Consider the following 16,457-nt stretch of genomic DNA (forward strand, 5'->3'; position numbering starts at 1 on the left):
TGCGTTGTAGCCCACCAGATTCCTCTGTCCACGGAATTTTCCAGGCAAGAATACTGGAGTGGGTTGCCATTCTCTTCTCCAGGGAATCGTCTCAATCCAGGGATCAAACTCCGGTCTCCTGCATTGCAGGCAGATTCCTTACTGTCTGAGCTACCAGGAAGCCATCATTTTGTTTAGTAAAACTGGGTATTTTCCCTAACTCTTCTAATTTTGACCTCTAGTATACCAAACCTTGAATCAGGAAAATTGACTGCTCTTTCATATTCTTGATCTTATTTCTATGGCTAAATATTTTGGCCCTAGATGCAGATCTCTGTTTCTGATCCAAACCTAGTAACTTGACCCTCATTCCTGATCATGAACTTGATCCTGATTCTGATCATTTGGACTGCTATTTCATCACCTCAATATGAGTTACTACAAGTATAAAGGCTTGGCATCATTGCCACCATCTGAACTAAAACGGCTGCTTCATAACCCAAGATGACTTATAAGAGGAAAATAAATATAACAAAAATAACATCAAAGCTTTGGCAAAGAAAGATTAATTCCTGAAAGAAAACATGATGATCCAGGAAAAATACAAACAAACAAAGGAAAATATTTAGAGAATTAGTTTACATATAAATGTCAAAAGAGAAGAATTTAATCACAGAATACATGTAATAGAAAAGGCTGAGTGTACAAGTTTTCCACTATTTTAAACTGAGACAGAGTTCCTTAGTTGTATTTGGTAGATTTACTCAGCAGTGGTCAGGCTGATGTCCAACCTGATTGAAGGGGGAAAAAAAATCCTCTCAATTAAGAACACCTTCACCTCAGTTGATCCTAATCAGGTAAACAGTATTAAATTAAGCTAAAATCAAATGTAAAAGATGGATGTCTGGATAATGATCTAAAAATCATCTTTATGCAGGTGAATCCAATTTTTTATGTCTTATTACATTTGAAAGCACATACTCAAGTCTTCTCTATCAACTTGTTTTATTTCCTTTGTAGTACTCACTATTATTTAAATGTATATTATTTATTTGTCTATTTGTTCATTTCTATCTTTCCTATTCTTCTATTTCTACTAGAATATTAACTCCATAAGGACTGGGACTCTTTCTCTCCTGTTCATCACTGTATTGCTAGCATATACAGAACATGACATATACAGTAGGCTTTAAAATAAATTTCTCAAATGAATGAATTAATGGTTGTGCCACTTAAAATTCAATTTTTAAGAAATTAGAAACAAAGAGTTATCCAAGAAGACCAAGAAGCCATGAATATCAACAGTATTTTATAATATGTACCAAATGACTGCTTTAATGACTAAAGCTGGTAATAATGGTAACAAGAGAATTTAGAAATGATTTGACTAGGAAAAAAAAAAATCTATGTTTTACTCCCCATCCAGCTGCAGCTCCAAGGACAGTAGGAATACACGTGACATTTACAATACTAATCAACATCTAAACAATTCCTAAATCTCTTTTCACATCCTTTAATTCTGAAGTTATTTCTAATCTTGTTTTGCTCCCATTTTAAAGAAAAGAGAAATGTTCTTTAAGAAAACACCCACTGATTGATGCCAGCTAACTTATTAGTGAAGTACTGGTCTCCAAATACATAGATGTTCATTAGAAATATTTTCTCAACTGTCAGTAAACATACCTGAAGTATTGGTGGTGTATAATAAATAAAATCTGATTATCTGATTCCTTAGTAAAGGCAAGGGTGAAATGCTTCAAAGTTGGAAAAATGCAGTTCTGGAAAACCGATAGGAAAGCTACAAAGAGCTCTAGCTTTCCTGGTTCACTTGATACTGTTTGTACCTTGTTCTTTGTCCCTCCCACAGACAGTGGAGGAAAAAAAAACAACAATTTCCGAGCTAGTGGTAAAGAACCTGCCTGCCTATGCAGAAGACTTAAGAGATGTAGGTTCAATCCCTGGTTTGGGAGATTCCCTGGAGGAGGGCATGGCAAACCACTGCAGTATTCTTGCTTGGAGAAGAATACTGGGCTACAATCCATGGGGTTGCAAACAGTCGGACACAAATGAAGCGACTTAGCATGTATATATATATATACCTGAACTAAAAATGGAAACTTTCCATTTATAATCTTCCACATCATTGAATAGGACTGACTGTTGTGTTACATAACAGAGATGTGGGTAAAATATTTCTGATTTAATAACGTCTGACATAATGAAATTAGTGGTTTCCCAGGTGGCACTAGTGGTAAGGAATTTGGCCTGTTTAGTTGCTAAGTCACGTCCAACTCTGTGGCCCCATGAACTGCAGCCCGCCAGGCTCTTCAGTTCATGAGATATCCCAGGTAAGAATACTGGAGTGGGTTGCCGTTTCCTTCTCCAGGGCATCTTCCTGACCCAGGAATCAAACCCACATCTCTGGCATTGCAGGGAATTCTTTATCACTGAGCCACCTGGGAAGCAAGCCATTTGAAGTAACTACTTAATTATAAAATCTAGTTGACCAGAGATTTCAGTGATTTAATACTGGAACCTCTAGTATTAGAAGATAATCACAAGAGAATTTAAGCTTAATAACCACGTACTGTGTGCTATGCTTAGTTGTTCAGTTGTGTCGGACTCTTTTCGACCCCGTGTACTGTAGCCTGCCAGGCTCCTCTGTCCACGGGATTCTCCAGGCAGGAATACTGGAGTGGGTAGCCTATCCCTTCTCCAGGGGATCTTCCCGACCCAGGGATCCAACCCAAGTCTCCTGCACTGCAGGTGGATTCTCTACTGTCTGAGCCACCAGGGAAGCCCAAGAACACTGGAATGGGTAGCCTATCCCTTCTCCAGGGGATCTTCCCAACCAGGAATGGAACTGGGGTCTCCTGCACTGCAGGCGGATTCTTGACCACTGGGCCACCAGGGAATCCCTGATAATCATAACAAATGCTAATATTTTAGCAACTCAAAACTAAAAGTCATACTAATTACTAACATTTATTGACAGCAACTATGTCTAAGCGTTGTTCCTACTTTACACAAATTGTCACTTGTTCCTCACACTGATCCAAATAGATGGGCACTACTATCATGGCTGTTTCACAGGTAAGGAAATGCAGACAGATATTAATAACTCACCCAGAAGCATAATAAGAAATAGAATAGGAACTCAAACCCGGGAAGCTTTATGGACTGAAACCTACAACAGTGTATCGACTCCTGATAAACCTTACCAAAAAATGATGGATACAGGGCAAGAGCACAATATCTGCCAAAGTGAAGTACAGGCCTTCTGCAAACACATGATCCAGAGGTGGCAGGTCAGAGGCCTTTGCTTTTCTGACGTGAGAAGGCTCTCTGTTGGCAGAAGCAGGTTCCTTGTGTATTGTGAGCTTTGAGAATGCCACTTTCAGTTCCAGGCTTGCAGATGAAGAGTCCCCCTCTTCAGATGTTTCCTGCCTATGACCCTTGCTCTTCGTTTTTTCCTTAGCAAGGGAAGGTCCAACCCCAGCAGCCTTCTGTTGCTTTAGCTTCTGCCGCCGGAGTTTGTCATCATTATGCACTCGAACAGGCTCACTAAGCTTTTTCTCAAGCTCTAGTATTGCAGCAGGAATGGTTGGGGGTTGATCAAAAGATTCTTTGAGAAAATTCTCAACAGCTAAAGGGATGGTAAGTTCACATAGCCTGGTCCATTGACTAACCTACGAAACAAAACAAAACAAGAAATGAAATGATTCTTTACTTCCAAACGAACTAGAAGAAAAACAACTTCATACGGGAAAACAAGACTGGTTTAGAGAATTTAAGTCTTGAGCTAAACCATTCCTGGGCTTGACTTTATGCTCTATCAAGAGACATTATCACAGTGCTTCAGAAGTGATAACATTAAACAATGTAGGTTTAGCACTCCTGTATCTGGAAATATATGCTATTCTCTTATATCCTCTTACTGAGTAAATCCTCACTTCCCAAAGCCTCTAAAGTACACTCTCCCTAAAAAAGCTGGGTTTCTGATACATTACTACTTGAGCTCCTTTAATCCTCAACATAATTAAAGTAAAAGGTTAAAAAAATCTTTTCCTAAAAATGTCTCTAAATCTCATAAATTAAGGCTTTACTTCTTATTTTCTAATACTGCACTGAAATATTGGTACACATGAAAATCTACTTTAACTCTTTTATTGGTTACTGAAGTTTTTTTTTCTTTTCTTTTTTTTAAATTTATTTAATTGGATATTAATTACTTTACAATATTGTATTGGTTTTGCCATACATCAACATGAATCCACCACGGGTATACAAGTGCTCCCCATCCTGAACCCCCCTCCCACCTCCCTCCCCGTACCATCCCTCTGGGTCATCCCAGTGCACCAGCCCCAAGCATCCTGTATCCTGCATCGAACCTGGACTGGTGGGATGATTTGGGAGACTGGCAATGAAACATGTATAATATCATATAAGAAATGAAGTTTCTTTTTTAAGTAAATTAAACTTTATTTTCTGAAAGAGAGTTAAATGAATATTCAAGTGAATGTGTTATCACTTATGGGCTTCCCCTGTGGCTCAGAAGACAAAGTATCTGCCTGCAATGATTACTTATGGCTTTAAATAACAGAAAAGAGACATTCTACTTACTTCAGCACAAGCTTTCAAGCAAGTCTTCTTAAAACCCAGAAGTTCCAAAATTTCCTTCTTTGTGGGGTCTGCTTCATATGACTTCTGGATTATGTGTCTCAGAACGACAGCAAGTCCTGCTCGACAGAAATTGTCTGGTCTTTCTACTATTGCAGGTAAACAGCAACTCTGGACTATTGGTGGAAGCTCTTGCCTTGAAATAATCTGTATTTCAGCACCCTCAGATGGTACATTTTTAAGTACTGAAATAACTGTGCTTTCTCCAGGGAGGACTAAGAATACTTTAAAGACTGTGCAGTCACAGTATGATAACAAAAATAAAGTTACAGATGTATGAAGAGGAAAGATGCACCCTTCTTTTTGGTGAGAAAAGTCCAAGTACAGATATTCTTCTGTAAGGCTTTTCTTAATGCCTTTCATTTTCTTCTTTCATTGGGTTACCTGAAGCATAAATTGAAGTGGTTTTAGGTCTTAGGATATAGTAATTGCAAAGCTAAAATAAAAGATGAACACTTTAAAACTTTTTCTAGAAATCAGCAAGGATTTGTGATAGATATGATTCTACAAAAATTTGTTCTTGGCGTGAATAAATGGCTTCCAAAAGAATGAGGCCCACGTTGTGCAATTAACTAGTCTTACGAGGATTTTAGGACTTTCCAAGTGGTGCTAGTGGTAAGGAACCCACCTGACAATGCAGGAGATGTAAACGTCGCGGGTTCGATCCCTGGGTCGGGAAGATCCCCTGGAGGAGGAAATGGCAACCCACTCCAATATTCTTGTCTGGGGAATCCCATGGACAGAGGAGCCTGGTGGGCTAGACTCCTTGGGGTTGCAGAGAGTTGAACACGACTGAAGTGACTCAGCACACATGCACGCAAGGGGATTTTATACACAGCTCCTTTCAAAGGAGCACACCTCAGGTGCTTTGCAGTATAGCCCTCCCAGTCAAGTACTTGTCGGTCTCACTACAGGTGAGAACAAAAGATGAACAGAACAGGACTCAAGAAATAATCAAGAATACCTAGCATGTATCACTAGTGCAACATATTTACATATCTATTCTTGTCTTCCTCCAACAGCATGTTCCATGAGATTATAAATTTCATTTTATTCACTGTAATATCTAAAACAAGGTCTGATATTATATATATATATGTGTGTGTGTATAATCAAAAAGCACTGAGTGAATGCACAGATGAACAGACATGTTCATTATTTTAAAGATGCAAACATACACAATCTTGTGGTCAAATTATTGATGGGTGTTTTCAAGTCATAATCCTTAAGACTTCTGTCAATTACGACTTTTTGCTTGATTTCTACATTTCTTGGGTCTAAAATTCCCCATGTTCAAATCCATAAATCAAAATTTCCAAACTGACACTAGATGGCACCCTTTAAAAGCATTCGCCACATACTAACTGGTATATTAAAGAAAAAATATTTTAAATTAAAAAAATTATTTTAAAAGCCTTTAAAAAGTATACATGCAACTCTTTAAGTATATTTGAAATATTAGTGTACCCCAAATTTTAGGGTATTAAAATCAACTAAATTTTCTTTACACTATAAGTTCCTTAGTTTTTTTTTTTAATTAAAAGCAAAACAATCAAACAGTCGTTAATCTTGGTCCTCAACTTTTTTTTATTAAAGAGCTAATAATTCATTACAGCAAAGATATAGTTAGTAAAGATATACACAGTAACATTACTGTCTTGGAAAACTTCTTGGTAATGTAAATAATCACTAGTGTTTATATTTCTTTTATTAAAATGTAACAGACCTACTTTTTACTTAAGATTATCTAGGAGAAAATTACTTGATTTAATTTAAAAGCAACAACTTTTTAGCTGAAGGAAACTATTTTCTTCCTGAACTAACTTAATTACCTTTTGGATTTTTTTCTTTTTTCTTCACCTAGAGCTGATTTTAAAAGAAAGTATTAAAGGGCATTTGTTAAAGCTCACAGGCAAAAGAAACCAACCTTTTGTAGAAAATTGATAGTCTCTTTGGAGATAGTGGGTTGCTATTTCTATACCTAAACTATATAGATATAGTTTGCCCCTCTATATATTTTGCTGATTAATTTACCAATCCTTTTAACTCCTTTTGTTGACACTGTAAAGAAGACTACTTTTCAAAAATAGCAAATAACAGTTTTATTGTGCATAGATGTCACATTTGTCATGTCCTACCTTCCTTTTTAAAAATTTTTAAACCTTTTGTTTTGAGGTATAGCTGATCAACAAAGTTGTGACAAAGAGCTTCAGGTGAACAGTGAAGGGATTCAGCTATACTATAAAGAAGATCCCTAAGTGCCTTCCTAAGGAGCAGATTTGAAAGAAAACATAATCAATTTCCTCATGGAATTAGTAAAAACCAGTCCTGTTAACACTTAAACGAGACACACAAAACGGAAGACTAAAAACAACATCATGCTATTTTACACCTTTTGATTCACGATATGCTGAAATGTTAATATTAAAATATTAGAGTACATATATATTGCCACTTCCTGAGGCCGTGAACTACCAGATGTTTAACCTGGTTTTAGAAAAGGCAGAGGAACCAGAGATCAAATTGCCAACATCCGTTGGATCATCGAAAAAGCAAGAGTTCCAGAAAAACATCTATTTCTGCTTTATTGACTATGCCAAAGCCTCTGACTGTATGGTTCACAATGAACTGTGGAAAATTCTGAAAGAGATGGGAATACCAGACCACCTGACCTGCCTCTTCAGGAACCTATATGCAGGTGAGGAAGCAACAGTTAGAACTGGACATGGAACAACAGACTGGTTCCAAATAGGAAAAGGAGTAAGTATATTAAGGCTGTATATTGTCACCCTGCTTATTTAACTTATATGCAGAGTACATCATGAGAAATGCTGGGCTGGAGGAAGCACAAGCTGGAATCAAGACTGCTGGGAGAAATATCAATAACCTCAGATATGCAGATGACATCACCCTTATGGCAGAAAGTGAAGAACTAAAGAGCCTCTCGATGAAAGCGAAAGAGGAGAGTGAAAAATATGGCTTAAAGCTCAACATTCAGAAAACTAAGATCATGGTATCCGGTTCCACCACTTCATGGCAAGTAGATGGGGAAACAATGGAAACAGTGGCTGACTTTGTTTTGGGGGGCTCCAAAATTATTGCAGATGGTGACTGCAACCATGAAATTAAAAGACACTTACTCCTTGGAAGTAAAGTTATGACCAACCTAGACAGCATATTAAAAAACAGAGACATTACTTTGTCAACAAAGGTCCGTCTAGTCAAGGCATGGTTTTTCCAGTAGTCATGTACGGACGTGAGAGTTGGATTATAAAGAAAGTTGAGCGCCAAAGGATTGGTGCTTTTGAACTGTGGGGTTGGAGAAGACTCTTGAGAGTCCTTTGGACTGCAAGGAGATCCAACCAGTCCATCCTAAAGGAGATCAGTCCTGGATGTTCATTGGAAGGACTGATATTGAAGCTCAAACTCCAATACTTTGGCCACCTGATTTGAAGAGTTGAGTCATTTGAAAAGACCCTGATGCTGGGAAAGACTAAAGACGGGAGAAGTGGATGACAGAGGATGAGATGGTTGGATGGCATCACCGACTCAATGGACATGAGTTTGGTTAAACTCTGGGAGTTGGTGATGGACAGGGAGGCCTAGCGTGCTGCAGTCATGGGGTTGCAGAGTCGGACATGACTGAGCAACTGAACTGAACTGAGGCACATAAGTCTGATGAGAATTAACTTTTACACATTTCATAAACTTTTGTTTTTGCTGTGAGCACTTAATAAATGCTAAATGTCAACAAAAGAGAATAGCAACAATCTGTCCCTGGAGATAACTAATAATTAATGAGATGCCTAAGAGAAAATGCAAAGTACTGTTGACTCAACATAATTAACTTTTTAAAATATAAATATTGGTATTTTTTTCCCCCTTGATGACTAAAAATATTACTTAATGATCTTGGGGTTTAAAAAATCAATCACTCTCCCTGGGCAATTTCTCCACATTAAATTTTACTATAATTTCTAAAGTAAGTATTAGCAAACCTGTAAAATTTTGCTATCTGTTTTTGGCATGTACCATGTCTAATTTTTCAAGAAAGTAGAACACATTTTTTGTTTAAAGTTTGCAAATACAGTAAAAGAAACCTATTTTCTTCTTCATTTCTACCTAGAGAATTCCTCCTGTTATCACTTTTATGTCATGAGCTTTTAGGAGGTAGGTACTGTAGAATCATCCTTGGGGTCTCTAAGGCATGGAGCTGGGGTACAGATCTTGTTACTCCAGATTACATTTCTGCCCGGCACAGAAGTGCTGTCATCGGCTCTTTCTCAGCTGTGACAGGTGCCACCTGCACTTAGAGGGAACGAGAAAGCGGAAGATAAAACCACAGGCTTGAGATGCCTGGACAGAGCTGATGGAACGTGCATCTCCTCGCTGGCTTGGGAATGTTGCAGAGGGACGAAAAACAGGTTGTTTTTTAGTCACTAAGTCATGTCCAACTCTTTTGCGAACCCATGGACTGCAGCTTGTCGGGCTCCTCTGTCCAGGAAATTTCCCAGGCAAGAAGACTGGAGTGGGTTGCCATTCCCTTCTCCAGGGGATCGTCCCAACCCAGGGACAGAACCCAGGCCTCCTGCATTGACAGGTGGAGTCTTTACCACTGAGTCACCTGGGAAGCACAAAAACAGGTAAAGAGTAAATATTTAAGCCTTGGTTTCATTACTTGGCAATTTTCAAAGATATTTTTAAACAAATGTAGTCATAGGTTTAATATTTCAGGAATTTAACCTTTTTTATTCATTTATTCTAGTGAATGTATCATGGTGCTGATAAAGTGAAACATTTCATACATGAAAGGGGAAATGGGTTTTATAGGCATTTTCTTATTTGAAGCCATTTTATTGTCAATAGCTTACTCACTGCATACGTATATAAAGAAAGAAAAAAACACCATAAATATTGAACATAAGCATACTTCTGTGGAAGCTAAAAAAAATTTTTAAATTTCTTGTGCTTGAAATTCAAGTCTGGATCTATGACAACTACACATTACATAACAGATAAATAGATAAGTTATATATTCCATGTGTGTGTGCATGCTAAGTTGCTTCAGTCATGTCCAACTCTTTGCCACCCTGTGGATTGTAGCCCACCAGGCTTCCATGTCTATGGGATTCTCCAGGCAAGAATATTAGAGTGGGCTGCCATACCCTCCTCCAGGGGATCTTCCCAACCCAGGAATTGAATCTGCATCTCTTATGTGTCTTGCATTGGCAGGTGGGTCCTTTACCACTAATGTCACCTGGAAAGCCCTATTTATTACATAATAAAGTCCAAAAGTACATAACTGCAACAAAAATATTAACCAGTTGACTGTATTTTTTAATTAAGACATTATTACTATGGCTGGAATTTGGTAAGAGCTTAATAAATGTTAAAGGAACAAAGAATGCAATTCTAAATAATATTATGTACATTTTATTGCCTACCAAATATGTGCTTAATAAGCACCCTGAATTTTATGCATTACTTCAGCCCTCATAATCCTTACAAGTACATTTTACTTCCACTACATGAATAAGAACTGTACTTCAATCCAAAAACATTATTTGAATCTATAAAGGGACCTTATGGGAAAACATTAAGGAATGGGTATTTTTCTAATATAAATAGCACTACTTTATAAACTTCATAAGTGGAACCATATTGCAATTTTATCACAGCCACAATTTCACCACAGTGAAAATCATCAGAAACTATGTTATTCTTAGCAGATTTCTCAGGTGGCTCAGAAGTAAAGAATCCACCTGCCCGTGGAGGTGCCGCAGGAGATGCGGGTTCCATCCCTGGGTATGGAAGAACCCCTGGAGAAGGAAATGGTAACCTACTTCAGTATTCTTGCCTGGGACGAGTCATGGACAGAGGAGCCTGGCGGGCTACAGTCCATGGGGTCACAAAGAGTTGGAGACACTGAGTGACTGCTCATGTACACTCTTGATAAAAACCTCCATGCTAAAGACAGAGCATCTGACAATTCTCAGCATTGGATTAAGTTTTTTGATCATTCCTTCTTAAGTTTTATTGGATCCTCCTCAGACCTCTTAGTGACCTGTAGCTTAGCACTTTGCCCTACTCTCAACTTAAACTCACGCCTTTGATTACTGGCTTTCAAACTTTTGATCATGCCATACAATAAGAAATAAACGTTATAATGAAAGTCATTATACACGGAATAAAACTGAAACAAAGACTCACAAAAAACTACCCTACCATAGGAGATATAACTAACAGTTTATCTTTTCTTCTTTTTTTCCAGGGTTGTTTTTTGTTTGTTTTTAATGTTGCTTCAGTTCAGTTCAGTCGCTCAGTCATGTCCGACTCTTTGCGACCCCATGAATTGCAGTACGCCAGGCCTCCCTGTCCATCACCAACTCCCAGAGTTCACTCAAACTCATGTCCATCGAGTCAGTGATGCCATCCAGCCATCTCATCCTCGGTCGTCCCCTTCTTCTCCTGCCCCCAATCCCTCCCAGCATCAGAGTCTTTTCCAATGAGTCAACTCTTTGCATGAGTTTCAGCTTTAGCATCATTCCTTCCAAAGAACACCCAGGGCTGATCTCCTTTAGAATGGATTGGTTGGATCTCCTTGTAGTTCAAGGGACTCTCAGGAGTCTTCTCCAACACCACAGTTCAAAAACATCAATTCTTTGGCGCTCAGCTTTCTTCACAGTCCCACTCTCACATCCATTGAGACTTCCCTAACCATAGCCTTGACTAGACAGACCTTTGTTGGCAAATTAGTGTCTCTGCTGTTCAATATGCTATCTAGGTTGCTTAGTGCTCACTAAATTGATTCCAAGATCCATGAGCTACAACTTATACTATGACAGCACTGTCCAAGGTGATTCACAGTGCTACAGGTTTAAATATCACTGATGACTCTGATATTTATCTCTGCCACAACCTTTCCCCTAAACTTCAGACTCCTGTAGCCTACCTGACATCTTCACTCGGACATTTTTTTAAACCTGTTCATCTTTCCTCAAGTAATATCCTTCTTGATAAAATAGCAACATCATTTACCCAGATACTTGGGCCCATGATTCTGAAATGTCACTCAATTCCTTTTTTTCTCTCACTTTACTATTTATGCCTTTGAAATACATGGTAATACTAACTTCTTAGAACCTACCAATATCACCTTAATCTAAGTCATCACTAGCTCTTTCAAGGACTACTGCAAAAGCCCATTAACTATTTCCTACACAACAGTCAATTCTCCAACTCGAGTCAAGGTGATCCTTTAAAAACATAAATCAGACCATGTCTCTGCTCACAACCATTCAATGGCTCCCCAGCACACTTAATAAAATTCAAATTTTCTATCATGTTCTCTAGGTCTGACATGACCCCGCCTGCCCTTTTCTGACCTGATCTCCCTTTTATTCACTTCCCTCAAGCCAATTCTCCTTGCTGTTCTGGTGCAAAGCCAGCAGTGCTCCCACACTTGAGAATTTGGGTGCTTGTGATTCCTTCTGCCTAGAATATTTTTCTTCAAGATATCTACATGGCTTGCTCCTTTATTTCACTGTGGCCTCTGAATATTAACTCAGAGCAGTCTCTCCTGACTACCTGAATTGAAAAAGCACTCCTAACACTTCTTAGCCCCTTATCCTGCTTTCTTTTTCTTTACAGCACTTATTACTGCACATCTCCAATGGTAAACAGTACTCAAATTTTAGTTCAAGGACTGTATAAATGAATAAATGTACATAAATGATTGTCACTAATGCCTGTAATGATAGTATTTTTGAAAACATTAGTCTTGGTGCAACATAAGCTTCATTCTTCTTGACACCATTCTTTCTCTTCCAAATAAATCTATTTTAGGAGCAAACTATGTATAAATTAAAATGAAGAAACACACCACTGTGAGCTGAGTCGGAAAAAGTATAACTAGAATCCACTCAAATTTGTAAATAAAGCATAAACATTTTTATGTCTACGGATATTTAGGCATGAAATTAAAAGACGCTTACTCCTTGGAAGAAAAGTTATGACCAACCTAGATAGCTTTGCCAACTAAGGTCCGTCTAGTCAAGGCTATGGTTTTTCCAGTGGTCATGTGTGGATGTGAGAGTTGGACTGTGAAGAAGGCTGAGCGCCGAAGAATTGATGCTTTTGAACTGTGGTGTTGGAGAAGACTCTCGAGAGTCCCCTGGACTGCAAGGAGGTCCAACCAGTCCATTCTGAAGGAGATCAGCCCTGGGATTTCTTTGGAAGGAATGATGCTAAAGCTGAAACTCCAGTACTTTGGCCACCTCATGTGAAGAGTTGACTCATTGGAAAAGACTCTGATGCTGGGAGGGATTGGGGGCAGGAGAAGAAGGGGATGACCGAGGATGAGATGGCTGGATGGCATCACTGACTCGATGAATGCGAGTCTGAGTGAACTCCGGGAGATGGTGATGGACAGGGAGGCCTGGCGTGCTGCGATTCATGGGGTCGCAAAGAGTCGGACAAAACTGAGCGACTGAACTGAACTAAAGTGAACTGATATTTAGGCAAGAGAATTAGGAACCTAATAAGATTCTATATATTTACTTAAGTAGAATATTCATACACTGAGTAATGAATAAGAGTCTAGACTCTGATGCAGACTGATTGGGTTTAAATCTTGGTTCTGATACTTAGTATCTAGTAATATAAATGTTTTCTGTGCCTTAGTTTTCTCATTCATAAAAAGAGATAATAATAACAACAATATTTACCATATAGTATGTTGTGAGAACTGAACAACACCTATCACATTAGTAATCCTCTAAATAAATACTATTGTTATCTACTTGTAATTTATCCCTAAATTCCTTATGCATTGATACTGTCAAAAAACACCAAGTTTGATGGGCAAGTCTTCAATTACGCTTTGTATTTCCAAACTTCTCAATAAAAATATGAGATTTTGTGTTGAGTTGAAAAGATTTTCTCTATTAACCAACTATACTTCAATATAAAATAAAAAGATTTTTTAAAAACAGAAAAGATTGAAACCAAATATTGAAAAAAAAATCTGTTTGTTATTTAAGGCTGAAAACCAGGGAGTCAAAAAATTCTGGAGTATAAATGGGATATCTTAAGTTCACTTGAATATTAACTGCTTATATCAAATAGTTTAAAGCAATTTATAAGCATAAAAAAAAGACACACTTACTTTTCTTAAAGATTCAAGTTTAAATGTAAACTCATTTTAATTCCCCACTACATCAAAATGTTCAACATTATGAATATTATAACCTAGCTTGTATTTTATATATAAAAACAACAAGTTTTTTTTTTTTTCTATGCCATGTGGCAGGTGTGATCTTTGTTCCCCAACCAGGCATTGAATCCACACCCCCTGTACTGGAAGCAGGGAGTCTTTACTACTGGACAACCAGGGAAATCCCAAAATAACAGTATTTGGTTGCAAATATCTCATTGTTTTCTTTCAATAATATAGATTTTTTTTTTTAAAAGGAAGAAAAGCCTGCCTCTACAGAGTTAAATAGTAGCTTATTACCTTAGATATTAAAGGTTAAAAAAGAAAGAAAAAACCAAGCTATTCAGTGCTCACTACATTGTGAAACACTGAGACACATACCACTAAGTACTAGAGGACAAAATCCTATGATTAAAATTAGCTGTTTTCTTATCCAGGCAAGAAGTGGGGAAAAACTATTTAAAAGGAAGAAAGCTTACTACAACCTTAGCCATAAGGGAACTGTGGCATCTTCTCTCCATAGAATCAGGGAATCATCTGTTGCCGTAGAATCATAATGCCTGCAGATAAGCTTGACCTCACAATTAACAAGGAGCCACAGCATGAAATGCTAACCTGTTAGAAACATCAGCAAACCTGAAATAAAATTACTGAATTCCCACAGTAACTAATATCTGTGCTCATCATGAACTGAATGGTATAAATCCTTGCTTTGCAAGTACTAGTCATAACAGAATTCAGTAGACTAGTTAAAAAACTTGAAGATAAGAACAACATGTGCTAAGGAATTGTGTATACTAGAGATGTTTTAGTTGACTAGCTTCAGAATTTGTTCAGTTTCAAAGTCTGCTAAATTGTTGGTCAGAAAGATCAATTGGATAGTCAGCATTTATTCTTATTTCAAATCACAGGTGACAGAAAAGTTACAAACACATGTTCAGATAAACAAACAAAAACAACCCCTCCAAAACCCTAGATGGGTCCTCTACTACAAAAGTTCAAGTTTGAGCTTTGTTTAAAGCAGACAAACATAACAGAAGTGTAATAAAATAAAGGAATTGATAAAATAATTTTCAAATCTCACTGATTTTTCCAGATTTATTTCTGAAGTTAGACCTCTTAAAATATTGCCTTCAGGTGTAACTCAAACATAATTTCTGGGACTTCTCTGGAAGTCCAGCAGTTAAAACTTCACCTTCCAATGCAGAGGGTACAGGTTCTATCCCTGGTCAGGGAGCAAAGATCTCACATGCCTCATGGCCAAAAAACCAAAACATAAAGCAGAAGTAATACTATAACAAATTCAATAAACACTATGAAATTGGTCCACATAAAAAAAATCTTCAACACGATGTGGAATAATGAGATATGCTTAAGGGAATCCTTTCAGTAACAAAAGCAGAAGAGATTAAGAAGAGGTGGCAAGAATACACAGAAGAACTATACAAAAAGAGATTTTAATGACTCAGATAACCACAATGGTGTGGTCACTCACCTAGACCCAGACATCCTGGAATGTGAATTCAAGTGGACCTTAGGATGCAATACTACCAACAAAGCTAGTGGAGGTGATGGAATAGGTGCGCTATTTCAAATCCTAAAAGATGATGCTGTTAAACTGCTGCACTCAACATAGCAAATTTGGAAAACTCAGCAGTGGTCATAGGACTGGAAAAGGTCAATTTTCATTCTAAACCCCAAGAAGGGCAATGACAAAGAATGTTCACACTGCCATACAATTGTGCTCATTTCACATGCTAGTAAGTTATGCCTACAATCCTTCAAGTTAAGCTTTAGCAGTATGTGACCTGAGAACTTCCAGATGTTCAAGCTGGATTTTAAAAAGGCAGAGGAACCAGAGATCAAATTGCCAACATTCACTGGATCATAGAGAAAGAAAGGGAATTCCAGAAAAATACCTACTTCAGCTTCACTGACTATGCTAAAGCCTTTGACTGTGTGAACCACAATAAACTGGAAAATTCTTAAAGAGATGGGAATACCAGATCACCTTATCTGTCTCCTGAGGAACCTCTATGCAGGACAAGAAGCAACAGTTAGAACCAGACATGGAAAAAAGAGACTGATTCAAAATTGGGAAAGAAGTATATCAAGGCTGTATATTGTCACCCTGCTGATTTAACTTATATGCAGAGTACTCTGCATATAGTGCCAGGCTGGATGACTCACAAGCTGGAATCAAGATTGCCAAGAGAAATATCAACAACCTCAGATATGCAGATGATACCACTCTAATGGTAGAAAGCGAAGAGGAACTAAAGAGCCTCTTGACGAGGGTGAAAGAGGAGAGTGAAAAAGCTGGCTTAAAGCTCAACATTCAAAAAAAAAGATCATGGCATCGGGTCCCATCACTTCATGGCAAATAGAAGGGGAAAAAGAGAAAGCAATGACAGATTTTATTTTTGTGGGTTCCAAAGTCACTGCAGATGGTGACTGCAGCCATGAAATTAAAAGACACTTGGACAGAAAGCTATGACAAATTTAAACAGCATATTAAAAAGCAGAGACATAACTTGGCTGACAAAGGTCCATATAGTCAAAGCTAGAGTTTTTTCCAGTTGTC

The 16,457-nt window shown here is 37.9% G+C and overlaps 1 protein-coding gene across 1 annotated transcript in view; it reads right to left on the reverse strand.

Moving 5' to 3' along the window:
* GSTCD (glutathione S-transferase C-terminal domain containing) overlaps positions 1–16,457 on the reverse strand; it is a 142,679-nt gene that overhangs the window by 124,599 nt on the left and 1,623 nt on the right. Inside the window, exons 2-3 of the mRNA XM_040237527.1 lie at positions 4,603–5,043; positions 3,201–3,668 (exon numbers count right to left, since the gene is read on the reverse strand). Of these exons, the coding sequence (XP_040093461.1) occupies positions 3,201–3,668; positions 4,603–5,022 (888 nt within the window). The 5' untranslated portion in view covers positions 5,023–5,043. The remainder of the gene's footprint in view (positions 1–3,200; positions 3,669–4,602; positions 5,044–16,457) is intronic.

The sequence above is a fragment of the Oryx dammah genome, unplaced genomic scaffold, assembly GCF_014754425.2.
Source record: "Oryx dammah isolate SB20612 unplaced genomic scaffold, SCBI_Odam_1.1 HiC_scaffold_3, whole genome shotgun sequence".
Taxonomy (NCBI): domain Eukaryota; kingdom Metazoa; phylum Chordata; class Mammalia; order Artiodactyla; family Bovidae; genus Oryx; species Oryx dammah.